The sequence below is a fragment of the Xiphophorus hellerii genome, chromosome 7 (genome assembly GCF_003331165.1).
Source record: "Xiphophorus hellerii strain 12219 chromosome 7, Xiphophorus_hellerii-4.1, whole genome shotgun sequence".
NCBI classification, from domain to species: Eukaryota; Metazoa; Chordata; class Actinopteri; order Cyprinodontiformes; family Poeciliidae; genus Xiphophorus; species Xiphophorus hellerii.
In genome coordinates, this window is record NC_045678.1 from 13,478,099 (window position 1) to 13,498,134 (window position 20,036).

General features: G+C 37.8%; 1 protein-coding gene across 3 annotated transcripts in view; it reads right to left on the reverse strand.

Moving 5' to 3' along the window:
* sytl5 (synaptotagmin-like 5) overlaps positions 1-20,036 on the reverse strand; it is a 47,736-nt gene that overhangs the window by 12,249 nt on the left and 15,451 nt on the right. For 2 of the 3 annotated variants that reach the window (XM_032568583.1, XM_032568585.1), the window contains exons 2-9: positions 11,268-11,597; positions 10,969-11,184; positions 8,078-8,190; positions 7,849-7,966; positions 4,171-4,305; positions 2,385-2,493; positions 2,158-2,287; positions 383-483 (exon numbers count right to left, since the gene is read on the reverse strand). In XM_032568583.1, coding sequence (XP_032424474.1) covers positions 383-483; positions 2,158-2,287; positions 2,385-2,493; positions 4,171-4,305; positions 7,849-7,966; positions 8,078-8,190; positions 10,969-11,184; positions 11,268-11,386 — 1,041 coding nt within the window. In that variant the 5' untranslated portion in view covers positions 11,387-11,597. The remainder of the gene's footprint in view (positions 1-382; positions 484-2,157; positions 2,288-2,384; positions 2,494-4,170; positions 4,306-7,848; positions 7,967-8,077; positions 8,191-10,968; positions 11,185-11,267; positions 11,598-20,036) is intronic. The other variant, XM_032568584.1, reaches the window with a different exon arrangement.

The following is a 20,036-nucleotide window of genomic DNA, read 5'->3' on the forward strand; positions in this document are numbered from 1 at the left end:
ACAGAATCAGTGAGTGTTTCTCTGAACTGCTTCAAATGCAAATCCGTGAAGACAAAACAAAGCGGCGCCACATGCTGGCCGCCTCATCCTTCACCATTTGCAAACTACATCTGTTTAGATGCTCTTTGAAGTGAGCTCTGATGTGAAATTAGCATTCAAGCCCACAGCTGACGGATCTCAGAGAGTTTATCGGCCCACACATCCCAAGTTTGATGCGGTTACACAATAAAGTACGTCGCAGGTGAGGATTTAAGAGAGGTTAGGACTGAATATTCATTATCTGTTAACTTCAGAGTCAGATGAATCAGAGTGTTTGGGGTGAATTTGTTGGAAAAAGTATGATCACTGAGCAGAAAAGATGAGACAAAGCGACCGCGCTCACCGCTTCGTTGAGCCCGGGGACTGAGCGGCTTCTGAGGCTTAGGCCATCGTCGCTGTGGTCGGATCCCGGAGCTGACAGGTCCATTTCTGAGCGGCTGTGATCTGGTGCAGGGAGGGAGGGCAGAGGAATGAATGAAGAGGCAGCATTCCAAGTTTAGTAGGTCAAAAGATGAAAAAATTCAAGCAAAAATTAAAAAGTACTTCAAATGTAAAGGTCTTTAACTATCAAACATTTAATCTGATAATGTGGGACTTTTTCTTATTGATTCTCATAGTCTTGGCAGCATATTTCCTCTGGTTTGGTGAAACCTAATGTGCTACAGTCCTTCTTAAACCATTTTTGATTTGAAAACAAACTCTAAAAGGCTTTTTGAAGACGTGTGACAAAATAACTCTGCAGCATGTGTCCCAAAATTTATCAAAAAACTAAAAAAAACATGACTTATCGGGGGGTAAATACTTATGTAAACGCTTTTTAAAAAATAAATATTTTTATTATTTTTTTAATGTATGCACATTTCTTTATTTGTGCAGAAATCAGTTTCACATTGACATACAAGGTGTTTTGGGGTTTTCTTTGCTATTTTTTGTTCAAATTTTATTGCTCGTTGTTAGTAAAAGCAATAATTTCTTGCCTGCAAGTCTTCCCTTTCTCTCTTTCAGTTGTTTCTTCACTTTTTGGGCGATAGAACACACAGCTAGCAACTTTGAGGAGGTTGTTGATGTTGATTATTACCTCAAACCTTAAAGCATGAAGCTGATGATTAAATCCCAACAAACTGTAAAATGCCTCACTAAATCAGACACTTAATGTGAGTAACAGGCTTAGTTACATTTGATTTTATGGTCTTTGGCTTCAATGAGGCTTAAACAATAGATTAAATAGACTAGATGTTAATTATTGAGTTTCAGAGCCACATGGGATATTTCCTGATCTTTGCAGGGAGCTGCTGCTGTTTTCCTGCCTTGTAGTTCTTTTTTTTTTTTTTTTTGCTAAGCTAATTGCCCTCAGGCTTTCACTCAATACTTAAAAAAACTTAATTAAAACTGATTTCCTCTCAGTCTACTTGTTTTTTTTCTCTTGAAACTACTGAATTATTCCTCTGTAGGTGTCAGAAAAGGGAAACTAGAATTTAAAATTAGAAGAGATCAAAAACTTTGACCCAAGCTGCTTCCTGCTGAAACAAAGCGGAGGATCAGACGACTCCTGCAGAGGAACCAAAATCATTACTAATCACATAGTCTGTTAATTAAAGCAAACAAAGGAGCTGTGATCTGAAAATAGTGCAGGAGAGAACCCCCTCCGCCCTGACGGTTCTGCATATACCGCCTGACATCTGTGGTGACGACTGGAGATCTGGCACTAATCAAAGCCATCCTAAAACCTTCACACACTCCAGTAAGAAGCTGAGATAAAGGCTCTGACATTGAATGAGACAAAGAAGAAGAGATCATACTTAAAAGAACAGAAGAGCAGCAGCTAGAGATGAAGGAGCCGAAGTTAATGGTGTAATTTGCGGAGACGTGACTCCTGCTCTCAGCAGAGGGACTAATTTTATCCTTCCTAAGACACTGAACGCGCCGAGTCGTCTCTCTCTGAGGTGAACTTCGACAGTCTAGCATCACCTCTGAAGTGATCTGTTTCTTCTAGCACTTCATGAAGCTGTGAGCCGCTTATCAAAAATGTTTGAGTGTGTGCTTGTGGGAGCTGTGAGACGGCAGCAGGCGTCGTGCTGCGTGGATGTGAGGTGAAGACAAACAGGTCCATGTTGCTACCTGACGACACAGATGCACAGGAAACAGAGATGGTCGGTGTGCCCGAGTTTGCGAGGTGAAGTCCCGTCCCTTCCTTCTCAGGCAGACCCTCGCTGGAGCGCACACTGGCAACGCTTTCCGCTCCGTCGGGCTGCGTTCAAAAACAAACACACAAGCTGCTGGAATAAACGCTAACCTGAACACTTTATTTGGCGCTGAGTGTCTGTTCGGGTGCTACTGTCGCTGACCCTGACCCTCCGGTTGTTGCTGGGGTTGGGTGATTTAGCTGGAGTTTGGGAACGGAGATTGTTGGGGACCGTGGGCAAACCCGAGGACTCCAACGCCACTGCAATGCTCCTAAAAACAAGACACATACCAGTTAAACATCAATGATTATGACGGGCTCACAAAGCTCTGGTCATCCATGAGTGCAATTTAATATCGGCCTTTAAGAGTTTATTTGGTGGAGATATTAGATGCACAAATTTTAAACTTGGACTTTCTTTAAGCTATTTATGCTTAAATATATGAATACGCTCCATTAACAACTAAATATATCCTCTTGAGCTAGTTGCAAATAAACCACACAAGTTGTATAGCAACCAACAAGCTTCAGTTTTAATTATGTCTGAATATTAAACACTTCTCAGAACTGAAGTTTATTTAAAAAGGCAAAATTTCAGGCACTAACCTGACATTTAACCTGATTCATTTAATTGTTTTTCCTTCTTTCGCATTATGATGGTGACTCCCACCATCTAAGGTATGGTCATCAAAGTTACTCAGAAGATTTTGAATTCAATACATGTGAAATATAACAGCCTATAAAATGCTGCATCCAAAACATTGAAAAATTGGACCCACTGAAATGCAAATAATGAATAAATAAATCAGACTAACATGAAGCTCGTGGAATGACTTCAACCTAAACCCTACTGAAAATTTATGGAGTAAACTCAGTGGGACAGGAGACCAATTGATTAAATTAAATGTTTTCTGTGAAGTTTATTCTATAAACAATGGCATTAAAAAAATATTTAAAACGTACAAAATATTCCAGAGGTAATCCAAATATCAACTGTAGTAAGTGCAAACAGGAAATGTCTGGCATTTACACACAATAAGGAAGTCAAATAGTGTAAATATTTTATAGGCTTTTAAACTATTATTTATGTCCAGCAACCTTTTTAAAGACATGTGCTGCTACCGGGATGTTTAAATTAATCTTAGCAGATAATTCAACTTCATTAGTCGGGTACTTCATTCTGCCTCGTGATAAACTCATAAAAATTTACAAACCAGCAAACAAATGGTTCAAGTAAATCATTTTAGATCCAAAATCAATAAGACGTACATGTCTATGATGGGTTCATGTAAACTTCTGACCTGCACTGCTACAAATGTGGCTCCACAAACATAAAACAAAAACATTTCTATTCAATTCTAACATTATCAGTTAATATTTTTTGTACAAGAGATTGTGAATTTAAATTTGATGTTTGTCTTTTTCAACGCGGTGCCTCTCAGAAACATGCTTTCCTGTCTTCTTTTTAAATAACCGTCTCATCTGATTACTAAATGTTTGTATTTTATCAGGACTGACGCAGAGCAGCGGCCTCGGCCAGATCAGGGCTCTGAAACGGACCGATGAGAGAACGGTTGGCCTCTCAGGAAGGATTTCAGCCTTTTTAAATTCTGTTTTTATAAGAAACATTTAAATATTCAAGAGCAAACTATAGTCCTGGATCCATTAAACAGAGAGCTTAATGCCAGTTATTCTTTGAAGATGCCTCATCTTTTAAAGTACGATCAGATTGATGTGTCTGTGAAGAAAGAGACATTGACGATATAAAAAAACTCTTTTTTAAATTTAAAATTCCCTTGAAACCACTTTTAATTGATCTCTCTTAATTAACACATCATCTAAGCCTCTGATGTTATCACTTAGAAAGATACACTTAATGCTGATAAAGCTTCAAAATCATATATTTGTTTATTTTTATTCATCTAAATTATATTTTCTTTGTGTGTCACCTGTTTGAATGCTGACTCTGAGCAGAACGAACGCTTTGAGTTTCTCCATCTGAAGACGACTTCATGCTGACACTGTCGACTCCGTTCCCTGGTTTCAGGGTGGCGCGGCTGCCTTTCTTACCAATTTTCATCCGTCTACACACACACGCACACACGCACCCCCACACCCACACACACACACACACACAGAGACATAGAGGTTATCTGCAGTGCGAATGAAGCAGATCTAACTAGTGTCCATTACTTCACAGCCATTACAGTCTCCACTTTATTACACTGATTTGTGGATTCCCCAGAGGAAACATAATGTAAATTAAGTTTAATTTCTATCAAATTACAATTATTGTTCCATCTACTTACAGACATGAGGTGGTTTTATCAGCATTTAGAAGGATATGGCAAGATTTTTAAAGACATGGCAGATGTAGAGCTAGCTGATTCATCAGTTTCACAAATAGCCATAAAATTTAAGTAACTCATCAAGTACAGAAGATAATTTCTTCTAACTACGGAAATTCTCAGCATCATAATGAGACTCATTGGCTGCTGGCTGGACTTGGACTAAAGTAAGTTTTAACATTAAAATCTTGACGTTTGTTTGGATTTATTTCCATGTGTTTTATTTGCTTATCTTGCTGACCGGTTTCTTCCTGTTAGTGTTGTTTTCGTCTTTGAAACTTAAAGAGATGATTTTCTTGTTTGCTTCTCACCCACTTTTTCCCCCTCTGTTGTCGGTAGTTTTTAGATGTATGTTGTGCCTCAATTTGCTTTTCATCTGGTTGCATCCAGAGAGCTGTTTCCATCTAAAGACGCTTGTGAGCCGACTCTGAGCTCAGAGAGAAGATTTCTTTTTAGTTATTATTAAACTGGGGGACTGGAAATAGTGCCACAGCAGCCAATGGCAAACTCTTTTATATTTTCTTGCCTCCCACAACGCTGTCCCTAATCAAACAGTCCTACAGAGATCATATTTTATACCAAAGGAATTTAAAAACGAAGATTTTCCTTGCGTTATTATTGTTCGTGCCTTTATTTCTCTTCACAGTGCCTGTTTTGTTGTCCTGCCAAGTTGCTAGAGGATTAAACATTGACTGAATCTGTTATGCTGCATAACATGCTATGTCATGTTATATGTTGCTACGCTGTTCTACATGATGCCATACTACGACATTCCATGTAATGCTGTTTTATACAGTGATATGCTATGTTATGCAATGTGATATTATTTCACGGTTTTAGGTGGTAAACAACGTTATTTTATGTTTCCAGGTTTAAATCTCAGCCTGGGGAGTTTTCATATTCATGCATGTTCAAAATATGCATATTCTGGGTTAATTGATGCGCTCTATTTTTTCCTTAGGTGTGATTGTCTGGGTTTGACCTGTTCAAGGTGACCAATGGCTACTGGCGACACTGGGCTCCATGATCCTGTCAGGATAAACTGCCAGAGACAGAGGATGGATGGATGTCATGCAATGTATATTTAACTTATATCAAGTTCAATTTGTCTTCTAAACACTTTGTATCCCACCCTATGATCATCGTTTCAGCCAGTTATCACCCATTAAATATGACAGATTATGCTCAAATCAAAGTAACGCTGAACAATCTCCTCCTGGAAGATATTATTCACTTGAGTCAGAAAACCTCCCTTCCTTGCAAGAGTGGAATATAAAAAAATACATTAAAGTTGTCAGCTCTCAAAGGAGGTATAAAACATTTCACTGGCAGGTTTCCTGTGGCAGATAGTTTCATTTTAGGAGAAAAAAAGTTGAATATGAAACTACAAATGTGCAAAACGATCGGCGCGTTTTTTTATTGTGATGTGTTAAACATTTATTATATCATTTTATTTTATACATTTATTATATCATGTTCTGCTTTACAAAATTCAAACTTGGGCTTGTTTCATCTGAAATTCTTCGACTTCTGGAAAAGTTTATGTTAGAGCACGAATAAAAACACAGCTGCTCCAGGCAACAAGCAGGTTCATTATAACAAGAAAAAGACAAACATGTCAAAGTGGACTACTTCTAAACTGCAAATACCTGATAAAAAAAAATCTCTTTGCTTTTGAGAATAGCTAAAGCTCAGTGCAAAGTTCTTTGCCATCAAACCCGTCCAAACATTTATGATTAAGCAGATCATAAATGCTTAATCTAGTATTGTTTTGCGTCACGCCTTCAGAGACCATCAGACTGCAGCCAAGATGAGAAGCGATCACAGCTGGCAGAATCCAATTAATGTTTCTTTGCTTCAGAAAATGTATTTTAAAATACATCCCAGGTTTCTGACAAATCAAATAAATGTCCATTTGGTCATTTCAAAGGATCTTAGATTAAAGAGTGCACTCAGCTCAAAGCCCATTTGATTAGATTTGAGGTTATATTATCCTGTCTGCATGTTTCGTACACTGTGTGGCAACAGAAATAAAAAGAAAACAGAAATAGTCAGGGACTTTTGGATTTATTGGTCCATCTGTAGCTGATTGTGACATATATTGACCGTCATTGGTCAGATAGGCTAATACTGCGCATTGTCACAACACTTATTTCCTGCCAGAGCTACATTGATTTTCTTCTCCATGCTTTTATGTCAATGATGGGAGACTGCAGGAAGTCTTCTCAGACACATCTAAAAGATTTTCAATGCGGTGAAGGCCTGGACTCCATCATGGCTGTTTTTCATGTGAAAATGCATCGTGAGCCCTTCGGATACGATCATAAGAATTTTCAGCAACCCATGTATTGGAATCTTACTTGATCTGAATCATCCATAAAGGGAGGTTCTAGATAAATTCATTCATATAGAATAAATGTAAAGTTTTCATTTTTTCCAATATCTTATTTGTGGTAGACATATGTCAGTGATGTCAGTTTAAAGAATCAGAAAAAAGAAGCTGAAGGGAGAATGAAGCTAGTTAATTATCAAAGATTATGTTAAAGTGCCTGACCATTTTGAATTGAGCTGCAGCCTCCTCTTTTCTATTCTGCATAAAACACATGCATGGCGACTTCCTCTTCATTAAAATGGCTGCTGTTGGTTTTATTTTATTATTCATCAGAATTCTGAGATTAAAGTCAGAGCTGTCTTATTTTTTTTCCCAGTGGCCTTAATCCTCTTCTGTAAATTTTAGATACACTTTATATTGATTTTTGATAAAAATGTATCTATTACATGTGATTGCTGTCTTTTATTTTTAATTAAAAATTAACTGTCAGACCAGTTGTTTGAATTTATTGTAGACTTTAATAAATTATGTAAAGCAACATGTTGCCCCCAGTGTGTCAAAAGGTTCCTCATTGCAGCAACATCGCCATTTAGCAGATGGCAAACAACGAGGCAGTAGCAGCCAGATCCCTTGTAGAGCAGTTTGGTATTATTCAGAGTTATCTACTGAAACCCCTGTTTGAAATAGAAAAAGAAAAACATCTGTCTAGTAAAAATGACAGGATGTAAATATACTCAACATTGCTTGAACTTCTAGGCAAGTTTTAAGCTTGAATCTTTTTTCATAAATTGAGGACTTTGCTCTGACTTGCTGTTTTTTTCTTGACTCTTCAAGTTTAATCCCTCCCTGAGTCCTTGATCTAAAATCTGTCTGACCGGTGTAAGATACTGACTGCTCATCACTCCATCCAGCCTCACTCCACACAACTCTTTGTGCTGCTTTCTTACCCTTTCTTTCTGGCACCATCCATGATGTTGCGCACTGCACTTCTGTTGGATTTTGGAGTGTCTGGTTTCTCTAAATCAGAGGACGCTGACAGGTTTTCTGTTGACTTCTTTTCTGCACCTTGTGACCAAAAACTCTATTAATTACTAAAATCTGTAATCGTACAGCACACAGCAGTCTTAATGGCTATAGTTATGGTGTTATCGTTCAGACATTAGCAACCAGACTTACTTGCTGGGGCGCTCAGGATAGTCTGCTTGACGACGTCACTGCTCAGCGCTTTCTGCTCAAAGCGCCTGGACCGTTCCTCCAGGAACCACTCTCCAGTCACCACCTTCAGCTCCCTGTTGTAAAAACACACAATCCAAGACACAAAGACCAGTGGGTGAGAGCCGAGCAAAGGGTTTTCTCCTTCCAGATGGGCTCAGTGTCATTACTCATATCAGGCACTGCCAAAATGATTGGTTTTTAAGTACATGACTCCGAGAAGAAAAATTTTAAATATAAAATGCAGAATTTGGACAGAGTGTGCTTTGAAAACTAAAGCTATAGCATTATTAAATCTAAAAACGAAAAGATAGAGGAAAGGGCTGCTCAAAAAAGGTATTTATAATTTTTAATCTTTATTTTTATGTCAATTTCATGTCAGTTTTTATTAACATGCCGATACAACAAACATTAGTTCAGTTATTTAAATGATGTACAACTAAAGAAGTCTAAAAAAAATAGAGTATAAAAAATCTTGTCCATGTTATGCTGAAGCTGAAATTAAGGTTGTTAAAACTAGTAAGCATTTTTGAGACTGATGTCTTGATCCTGTTTCTACTAAAATAAACAAAACTGGCTAAAATCACTGTGCAAAATGCATTATATTCGGTTGTTTTTAGAAATCTAAAAACCATTTGATGTGCTTAGATTGAGCTGGTATTAAAAATGACTGCTCCAACAATGAAGTCTGGTCACGGCGGCTCACTGTTGGTGGTTGTCACTGTAACGTATCACATTGTCCACATGCAGAGCATTAAGAGAAAGCTGCTGTCAGGGCAGATATAAAAAAAAAATCTATCGTCATGAACGGAGTTCACTGAAGCACCAATAAATCTCTCCAAGTTTGACACAACCGGAGTAAGATGAACGAGACTGTGGTGAAACGACAGCTGACCCACACTTTCAGAAATAAAAAGTGCAATAAAATGAAGCAGAAAACTTTAAAACTACAACAGACCAGATAGGTGTAAATAAAATAAAAAATTTAGTTGTGCTCACTCTGGGTATTTTGGAGAATATTCTTCGTTTTGCCTTCATCTTTGTCTGCTTCAGATGAATCTTTTAAGAATATGGAAAATGACAGACCTTATATTTACAGCCTCTTTTTCTTTAAGAGACTGTAACTGTAACTTCAGAAAACCCTGAATAAACACATAAACCTTTTTGTCTTTTGAGTACTTGATAAAAATTTTAAAAAAACATTCTATCAGGATTGATGTTGAGTCCTGCATTCGGAGTTTTTAGTCAGTAGGAACAGAAAAATATCTTTGCACTAAATAGCCTAAATTAACTGTTTACATTTTATTTCAGGCTCCATTTAGCATCCTGGGAAGTGTGGAGATTTATCCCCACCCTCATAAGTAGGACATATATGCTCTGCTGATTTTACTAATGATACATATGTTTTCTAGCATATTGAAAAAAAAAGAAACTAAATACACTCACTGACAAACTGCAGCATCCAGAAGGAATAATCTAACATGAACGTGAATTGGTGCATTTGCAGATCAAGGCTGTGTAATGTCTATGAATTCACATGGAAAGAACTGGAACACAGAGAAAAGCAACAGAGGACATAAATGGAGGTATCATGAATTATCAGATAATCAAACAGGCATTTAAAACAGAGAGTGGAGGCCAGCAGACACAGTAGATGCGTCAGTGATGCATTAGATGACATTACCAGCACTTAATGAAGATAAATGGGGGTTGTTGCATTTTGGCAATCCTTCAGGCTGAGCGGCTATAATGTGTGACTGTGCAACACATGGGGAATACAGATTTAACAACACAGGAACCAACAAGGCCCTTAGGTATGTGGTGTAACTCTCAACAAGCTGCGAGGAGTTAAGACGTGTTTTAATAGGCAAGATGCAAACTGAAAAACCTTTGGGTTCGAAAATTAATCTTTAGAAATATTGTTCGTCTTTGTAATAGATTTGTTTAATTTTAATTTTCTTAAAAAACATTCAAATTTGTTATATTTTCTTAAGTTGCATCTCTAACTTTGGGTTCAAAAGTTATTTTAAAAATGTAGCTTTTTTTGCAGGAATGTCTTTCAGGACAGAACGATGCTGCGATGCATTTCTGATCCAGATCTGCTTCCTTGGATTAATCTCCTCAGCAATGATCAAACTCCAACACTCAACATTTTAAATGTTTCTCTATCACAAGGCTGAGGGCTATTGGAGGCAAAAAACCTATGATTTTTTTATATGTTGCACATTTTTGAACAGTTGCTTGTGCCAGCATGTCAACAACACGTCAGACGTGAAAAGTCCCATGTTCTTGGCCTACCATATTTGGTGAAGCTCTCTGGAAGTGCTTACTCAACATTCGATCTGCAGAAACTTATAAAAATAGGTTTGTTAAAGTGATTTATTGAACATAAGAAAGATGCCTCCAATATATAATGCATTAACTACTAACATACTGTAAATAAATAAAATTAAATACATCATCAGGAAAGATCTAAAGGTCTAATTTGGCATTGTCCAAGTTATTGTATTTATGAACTGTTCATAAAAACACAACACGTTTCATTTATTCTCACTTGAAAACCTACATTTTTGTCCAGCTAATTAGTATTTTAAGATATACATGCATTTGGCACAACAACTATAAAACAACTAATGAGTGATGCCTATAATAGTTGAGAAACTGTCAACATCTGATTAATGGTTGTTTTTTGGTTTGTAAGGATTTTTCTTTTCAGAATTAAACACAGCACCAAATCCCCCGAGGCCCCGATTGACAAATGGATGCAGATGTAGGATCATTAATCAAAACCACACATGTAGAGTCCATCCCTCCTCTCAGTTTCTGTTCTGCCTCTCTACGGTCGACACACTTACGAAATCTTGGCACAGACGTTGCATCTCCACTTGTGTGAGCCGGCAATCGTTCCACGACAGTCGCTGCAAATGCGCAGCCGGCATTCATCGCAGAGTTCGCCACGGTCAAAGATCAGCCCTAATGTTTTGAGGCAGCGAGCGCACTGCCGCTCCTCAGAGTCCTGCGGCCGGCGGGAACCTTTTCGCTTGATCTCCAGCAGGTCATTTTTTAACTTTCTGCAAAGCAGACAGAGAAGAGAAGGAGATAAGCAGACGGAAAAGAAGAGAAGTAAAGAGATTTTGGGCGTTAAAATCCTTACCGTATCCTTTTCTCCTCACGTTTCCTCAGCTTCTCGTCTTTCTGCAGCACCTTCAGGATCATTTCCCTTTCATGCTCCAGCAGAAAGGACAAATTTAAATCCTCAACAGCTTTCTCCATTTCTTCCGTAGCCCAAATCAGCCCAGTGACTTTGTTTTGAAGAAGGAGTCAGTGGGGACTACATTATACTCTTGGGCTCTATGATGCCCTGCAAACAATCACGTGGCTCGTCTGCTGTTGGCATTGTACAACTTCTGATTTACAAAGGTCTGGGCGCTGCAGTGCTTGCTTTTGAAATCCAGAAGGAAACCTTTAAGACATGAATGAAATCCTGAAAAGATCAGAGAAACAAAGACATACATCATTAACAAGTATCTATGGATCAGAGTTTAAAAAATCTCTGTTAACAACAATTAATAAATCTGTCTTTTGTCCAGTTCTAAAAACAAGAATAAAAGAGGAACTGATAGTAATTGGTAGATATCTGACAGCTCCACAGCGCCTCAACAACCAACCAATTAGACCTGGAGTACAGCAGCCATGTTTCTCTGCTTCCATTAGCAAAACCTCAACAGCATTTTCCTCTAAAAGCCATTACCAGACTTTTACTTATCTGTACACCTGCATGCCAGTCGTTACAGCAGCAGGGCTTTTTACCAACTCCGGAGACCACAGCAAGGCTGGAGATGTCTCTGAGTTAACCACCACCAAGTACTCTGGTGTAAATTTACGTTAAAGTGTATCTGAGGCAACGGAGAGGCCTCCAGTCTTGTTTTTCAATTCAACAAAAGTATTCTCTCATCCTTCCAAATCATTGATATCAGGTGTTACGGTCTGGTACTGCAGGCGTATAAACTCCAGCAGCGAGGATTGCAGACTGCGTCTAAAAACATTAGTGAAAAAATGCTGTGAGGCGTTAATTGAATTACAGCAGACCAAAATGAAAAGATGCAGCCTGTACAATGCGTCCAGTTGTGTTACAACAAACAGAGTGATTTGGAAATCTGGGTTTGGTAGCTTGAAGTCCAGAAGGAAACCTTTAAGCACAAAGTTTTGTGCGTATGGGGTTATGGTGGGGCCAATTAAAATTTCAGTGAAGGAAAGTTTTACGACTACCAAGACATTTTGGACAATTTCATGCTTCCAACTTTGTAGGATAAGTTTAGAGACTGCCTCTTCTAGTTCCAACATGTATGAACATCAGTGCACAAAGCAATGTCCATAATGACATGGATGACCATTGTCATCCACAGACAGGCAGCTCTGCAAGCTATATTTCAACATTTGGAGTTAACTCTATGTTTTGATTTTGCCTCAGTGAGTTTTATGTTGCTGAGTTGGCAGACCTGAAAGATTTTAAGGTTCAGAAAAGGCAGTGAAGGTGCATTTCATTTCTTTTCTATGACTTCTTTCTCACAATTTGCTTTTTTCACTTCAGATTCAGGATCATCACTTTGTTGGAAACTGCAGCTATTAAATGACTTACTAATTAAAACCTGGATCAAAGCCATTGATTAATGCTTCCCAACACATCTTTCTTCTAAACACTATAAAAACTGCATGTCAGCTCTCCACCTTCTGAAACATTCATCCAGATAATGAATGAAACACCTTCCAACCCATTTTTTCTGCATCAAAAAGCTAATAGTCACCTTGATATTGCATCTTTCATTCAGGGATTAAAGCTAAGAATCAAACAGTTGGTGCATTGCATATTTGTTTCAATGCAATAACATTTGGGAAGCAGTATAACTGAACAATTAACCCTCTGATGGATGTTTTCACCGTCTCAGCCAGCAATCTTGATTACAGATGGTCCACTGAGAGTGATAAAAAGCAGTAAAAATGTCCCTCCTTCATGTGGAGCGGGAATGGTGAGTGGCTTTGATTACTGCTGATAAAAGAGGATCTGATAGTAATTGGTAGATATCTGACAGCTCCACAGCGCCTCAGTAACAGTGATTATGAGTGATTCTCATCTCTGAGAAATAATGTGTCTTAAATCAGAAAACAAATCAAGAATATTGTTTCTGGAGCGGCAGCTCCTGATTTAATAAACAGATGGGAAAAATTTTGCAAAGAAAAAAAATATATAAATCACCTTCTCCATCCATCAATAGCTCTTGAAACCAACAGAGTAACGTGAGCAGCAGAGCATTTATGAGGAAAAGAAAATCCTGCCTGAGCCTGGGTAATTGAAGTTGAGGAATAAAAATTCAAAGGAGAACAAGTATCAGCATAAGCTCACACCAGCCTCCTCCACTCCTCATTCATCCTCTTTCTTCTCTTGCCTCTTCCCTTCACTTTACATGAATTAGCACTGATGAACCTGCACCATCAAAACTTCATTTGCAGCCAAAGGCACATCATGAAATCAGTGATTATGAGCATTTTAAGCTGCTCTGCGCCCAATGAAGACATCTTTCTTTTGAAGCTCGCGGTGCTCGGCGAATAAAGAAAACAAGAGGGGTTTGAGAATCCTGCAGATCTGAATTTCATTACAGCTCTAAATACAGACTATTGATAGACTGCACTCAGCCATAGCAGCACTTGAACTACATACAGCAAGTCGCATATGGATTATTTTAGCAAGCAAACATGATTGTATCCAGGAGAAATAGGGGGATAATCAGACATTTTATTAAAAAGCCTCAAGTTGAAAATGTTTGAAAAAATAAAAAGTGAAAGTCTGAGCTTTCAAATACTTTTTACCAACCCCGTCGGTCTTTAATTATCTTGTTAGCTGTTTCCAGCATAGAAAAGGTCAGGTAAATTAAATGTTGTTATTCAGACTCTTCAAACCTTTTACCAGCAATCAGCAGCTGTGCGCTCATCCAAAGCAGCTCTCCAAGACTTTGAATATTAAAAGTTATGCCAGAAACCAGAAGGAGTCTATGAGTGAGTGCAGAGCAACGTGTTTATGACCGGTAGCAGGAGTGGTGAGAAGGGAAAACTTTCAGAGGAACTACTCTTATTGTAATAGAATAGCTCTTTAAGCCAATTTTTATTATTTCAAAACTTGTTGAGGGGAACAACGAGCTGCATGGCTGTAAAAACAATGATAGAGTTGCTATCACACTGTTTCTTATCTGATCATGAATGTTGTCATCAGTGCATGAATGAATTCAATGAAACGTGAGCAAACAATACAAAACAAGCAAAAAAGTTGATAATGTAAAGATTGTTTAAACCATAAACCTGCAATAGTTTGACTCAAGATAGGAAAACTGGTTTCCTCCCAGTCCCACCCAAACCTAAACATAAGTGAAGACACTCTCCATAAAATAACAACTCCACACCAGAAGCTCATTTTAGATTGACTGGTTGAGCATTCTGTGGTAAAATGACTCGACGCTTTTCAGAAAAACTGTGTGAAAGACGGCCCAGGCTTTTATAATCCTGCATCCATGAGGCTGTGTATCGGTATCCACTGGTGCACTGATAAATGTTTTACCACCAGGTTGATGTCATTTCCTGTCAGAACATCATAGCAGAGAACATTTGTACACCTGACTGCATGTTCTGTCATTACACTGTCATTTGTACCAGGGCTCAGGATGGATGTATTTGGGTATAATTTAGGATGTGATTGCATCACTTTTCTAAATCACCAAGAGTTGCTGCTGTTGTTGTATCAACCTTCCAGGCCTCTCAGGTCTTCCGGTTCTGGTCTGCTCTGCATCCCCAGAACCAGAACCAAACGAGGAGAAGCAGCTTTCAGCATCTATGCACCACAAATTTGGAACAAACTTCCAGAAAACTGTAAAACAGCTGAAACACTGACTTCTTTTAAATCTCAACTAAAAACCCACCTGTTTAGAATTGTATTTGAAATGTAATCAATTACAAATTTATTGATGGAACTTGACTTAATGCTTTGTTTTGATTATTGATTCTATGTTGCATTGTGTTTCTGTGTTTGTAATGATGTAAAGCACTTTGAAATGCCTTGCTGCTGAAATGTGCTATACAAATAAAATTTGATTGATTGATTGATTGAAGAGTTAAACTACAAATTTACATTTTTGTTGCATTTTGGAAAGAAAAAAGTAAATAGTTTTTGTATTATAAAACAAAGCACACGCTTTATTACAATAAATTAAAGAGTCTTAAGATATTTTTTAGACTAGGTGTGGTTCAGTTGTTAGAATAAAGGTGTACCAATGTTTTAAAAAGTATTAGAACATGTAAAATTGTCCATTGGGTTTAAAATCTTAAAATCGCAAAACAAATATACAAAGTGACCAGATTTTGCAAGCTTCATATAGCAGGCCAGCTACTGGAGCACATAGTCTAACTTCAAACCAAGATCATATCAGCTTGCTACAAAACACACACTGAGAAATCAGTTTATTAATTAGACTCAAAATTATTTTCAGCTTAATCTGCCTTGACCTGTGACAAGAAGATCGAATGCCTTGTAGAAGCGCTAAAAGTTTGGGCTAGCAACAGCACTCTTCCTGTGTTACTATGGGGATTCAAACCTGTTTTTACTACTGTGGTGAATTTTAATATGACGTGAGAGAAACCACAGAGAGGAAGTATAAACTTAACATATTTTGTTTGAACTACTGGGACATATCAGCTGTTGATTTGGGCTTCAAGAGAGCAAGAGAGAGCAAGACTTAACATTGGTGACGAGAGGCTGAGCAAAGTTGCTCTGTTTCCACCCACTGAGTTTTAAACCTCTATTTATGCGGCCCATGCAGAAATGTTGGCAGGTTTTTGGAAAATCTCAAAGTTAAGGTAAAGGTTAGCATTCCCTAATAAGTGCACACAGAGACTGCTGTGCTAGTTTTGCTAACCACATTAATCACTAAAATAAGACACAAAAGGAAGCTCTCTCATGATGTTGCTTCTTCTACACTAAGTAGGTATTAACAGATCATAACAGGATGTCAGAAAACATTTAAACTGTTTATAACATACGATCTTATTGTTCTTAAAGAGGAACCAAAATTGGTAACACCTGTTTTCAGAAAATAAAAGAATAACAAAAATAGTCAATCAGAAATCATATTGCTGCTTATATTACACTTTAAAGAGCAGAATGACAAAATGTATCATTTTCTACAGAAATAAATGGGGCTTATATCTGATTATTTGCGAGGGATAAATGCAGTCAACAGTGTATCTTTTGTATTTTATAAAGTTGATTTTGTAACATAAACATCAAACCTAGATAAAGGGGTAATGTTTACTTAAATAGCTCTCCAAAATGTTTTGAAAGTATTATAGATATTTTTATCACAGCTATAATAATATATTATTTAAGCAGCAGTATTGATTGCAGCCTTTTTGTTTTAAATAAGAAGTTTTCTAACATGATGAACCATTTCCAGGTCCTACATTGTAGTATTATAATTATTAGATTGTCTGTAGATGTTTGTAGAAATGTATTTCTGTGAGTTTTAAAGCTTTTTTGTTTGTTTGTTTATATCCTGGTAGGTAATCCAAAGCACCACAGCTAATAAAGTTTGTTATGAATATTTAAAGCAGGAAGCAAAAACAAATACCTGGACAAAGATTCGTGACTTCAGCCTGCTGAACCGCACAATTCTCCCAATTGTCTGGGCATACATGACAAACGCTCCGTAAACACTGCCAATAAAGCGAAACTAATATTTATCTGAGCTTCTCTCATATTACAGAGGAGCTATGTTAGTCTCTCTCTCTCTCTGTGTGTGTATGTGTGTGTGTGTGTGTGTGTATAGGGGTGTTGTCCTGACGGTACCCTCCCTAAGAACACATGACACACATTCCCCGGTGCCGCTTGCTCTGCCCTGAGTAAACACGAGTGTGCTGCAAAACTTTCCAGACGAGGAAACACACTTTCTCCTTAGCTCTGCACCAAACGACAGGGACTCTCAGCTTTTTAAACATCTTGGCTTTCACCTGTTCCACTAATCATAATCTACGCTGTTTTGGCATGTATTGGTTAAATTGCTGCTGATCTGTGTTGCATCATCTGTCCGTGGGGCCAGAAAGCCGACTTGTTGGTGTTTTGTAACTTTTGCCAGCTGTCAGTGTGGCATTTTCTGCAGGTGGCCGAGCTCACAGGCAGCAGAATCAATCTGCCAAGCAAGAACCGCAGGTGAGCTGCAGACAGCTGGTCTTTGCTTGGCAGTAAAGCAAAGCAGGAACGAGTGAAAAATTAGCAATCGGTACACCAAAAACAGTCAGCAAGGGCTGAAGAAAAAAAATGCAACCTTGCAGTTGAACCTCAAGGTGACGCGATGCTCTCTGAACATTTTGTCAACATTATACCCAAACTCTGTTCAGCCACCCTGAACCATGACAATGAGTTTGTTTCCCCACCTCTAACAAAACTGTCATTGTTTGTGATTCACCCACCAGAGCATTTTGGCTCTGAACTGAAGATGCTCTCATGTTCTCTGAGGGATAAGCCAGTTGATTTTTAATACATTTTTCATTGTTGCCAAATCCTCCCCAAAGACCAAAAACAACAGCAAACTGATCCTCCCAACATGTGTTGCCTTTGTAGCCAAACCCGGCTTTCCTGTAGCTCATCTCTCCACCTTAGAGCACCATGATTGTTTTATTCACGATGACGAATATCAGCAATGCAGTAAAAAAAAAAAAAGAGCCCAGAAATGTTCTGATAATCTGTTTGAGAAATATTTTAGAGCTAAGTAGAGCACAGATCATTAAATTTGAAAATCATAGTTGTTTTCTTTTTTTTTCTGTGCAATGTGTGTTTTCCCCCCGGGCCACGCTGTTTTGCTCTTCCCTGCTGCTGTGATAAAAAACAACAAACATCTGTTCTCTCAAGGTGTTTGTCGTTTTATCCTTTTTTTTTCAGCAAATGTGTGTGACTCTCGGGGATAAAGTTTGCCACAAGCTGGAAGTTTTGTGTCAACATTGACAAGACATTATAGGGTTTGTAGGGTGTCATGTTTACAAAATGTAAACATGACACCATTTTACTCGGCATATGCTGATGCATCAAGGCAAGCTGAAAATGCAGGGTTAGGTTTATAAAAAAAAGTTATTTTTAATTATCTAAAAAATACTCTATACTCTCTTATTATTATGTCTTTGCAAATATAAATAATATTGATAGTCCTACCTACATTAAAACAGAAGAGCTTAGTTAGATGTAACGTGAGAGTGAGGTAAAAAGGTTATGTTTCTTTTAGACCGTGTATGTAAATATCTGGTTTCAATCGGCTCCTCTTAACCTTTCTTCCTCTTGTATTCTGCTCCAGCAATTCTTGAAAATAAAATGTATTTCCAGGTCTGCAAACTAGCTTTAGATATATTTTTCTATATTTAAAGCCATAAGCTGTAATTGTTCTTCAGAGTTATACACAAACACAGATTTATTTTACTTTTATCATGGAAACGTGCTAAATTAAAAGCACCTCTAATGCTCAGGTACTTCTGACAAGCAAAAAGATTTGGAAAGTAACAAGCAAGAATCAGAAAGTCTACCTCATTAACTACATGCCTTCAGTCCAGATTCATTATTAAAGTATGTGTATACCGAGGTTTTATTTGCTTTGAATCGACAAAAAATGCTTTCACAAAACATTTTTCTCTGCAGATGTGTCAAGAAAACAAGTTGATTTTTCATCAGTGGTCACTGTTTTCAGCACACGTGCAAGATTGAGACATTAGATGACGTCTAAGTAGTCTATGAGAAAATGTAGGTCATGCTGAATCCTTATGCTGAAATTTGTAATCCTCCTTCAGCTCCAGCCTTGTTATTGCTGCAAAATGATTCCAGGTTGTTTAGCCTTAGAGACAATGCACATAAATCAAACCGTGGCTCATTGGCTGTGAATTAGAGGGTTGTTTTTCTCTGTGAGAGGTTAAAGATTTTCCCCTAAATGTCTCCAGCCACAAAGGTTTAAAGTAAATTAAATAGATTACAGTTCCCACAGAAATGCATCTAAAAACAGGGAAACCAGGCTGGGAACTGATGGCAAACATTACACAGTTTCATTATTTCATACGGCTGCACTGGTTAATCCTCACTGTCTGAAAGTGATCATTAGCAATGTTATATTTCAAAGCATGGCCCCTAATTTACAATGTGATTCACTGGATGCTGAATCATTAATGCAACACACAAATAAGTGTGATCGCAAGCGGCAGAATGTGTCTCTTAAGACCATTAAACAGTGAGCTTTTTCAGGCTTTCTTTAGTCAGAGAGCACAAGGTTTTCCACACATACAGATAATGGACTGGCTCTTAGGGTAGGAAACGTTAATTATTCATCCACAGGTCAATATCAACACACTTCACAGCTACTTACACGGATATCAAGCCAAACACTGGAGAATATATCACAGATCTTTACATCCTGCTTTAACAAACAACCTACGCTGTCATATGCCTTTAATCACCACCGGCAATAAAACATCTATCGTTGCTGTTCAATGTACTTTTGATTGGATTTTTGAATTAGCACCGACTTTATTTTTTTATTTAGCCTTTATTTAACCAGGTTAGTCCCACTGAGATCAGATTTCTCTTTTACAAGGGAGACCTGGTAGAGACAGGCAACCTCATTACATTAAAAACAAAAACATACATACATTAAAATGTGTATTTATAATTCAAGCCAAATATAAGCACTGATATTAACAATAAAAATGATTGATGACTATAGGAAGTAAAGCAGCAGTATTTTGTAGCAATGATGTCACCAGACAGCAAATGATTGGAAAGCTCAAGATAAAGTCTCCAAAAAAACACATTAACTATTTTGTTTTTGTTTCTGTATTAAACAGTACATAACAG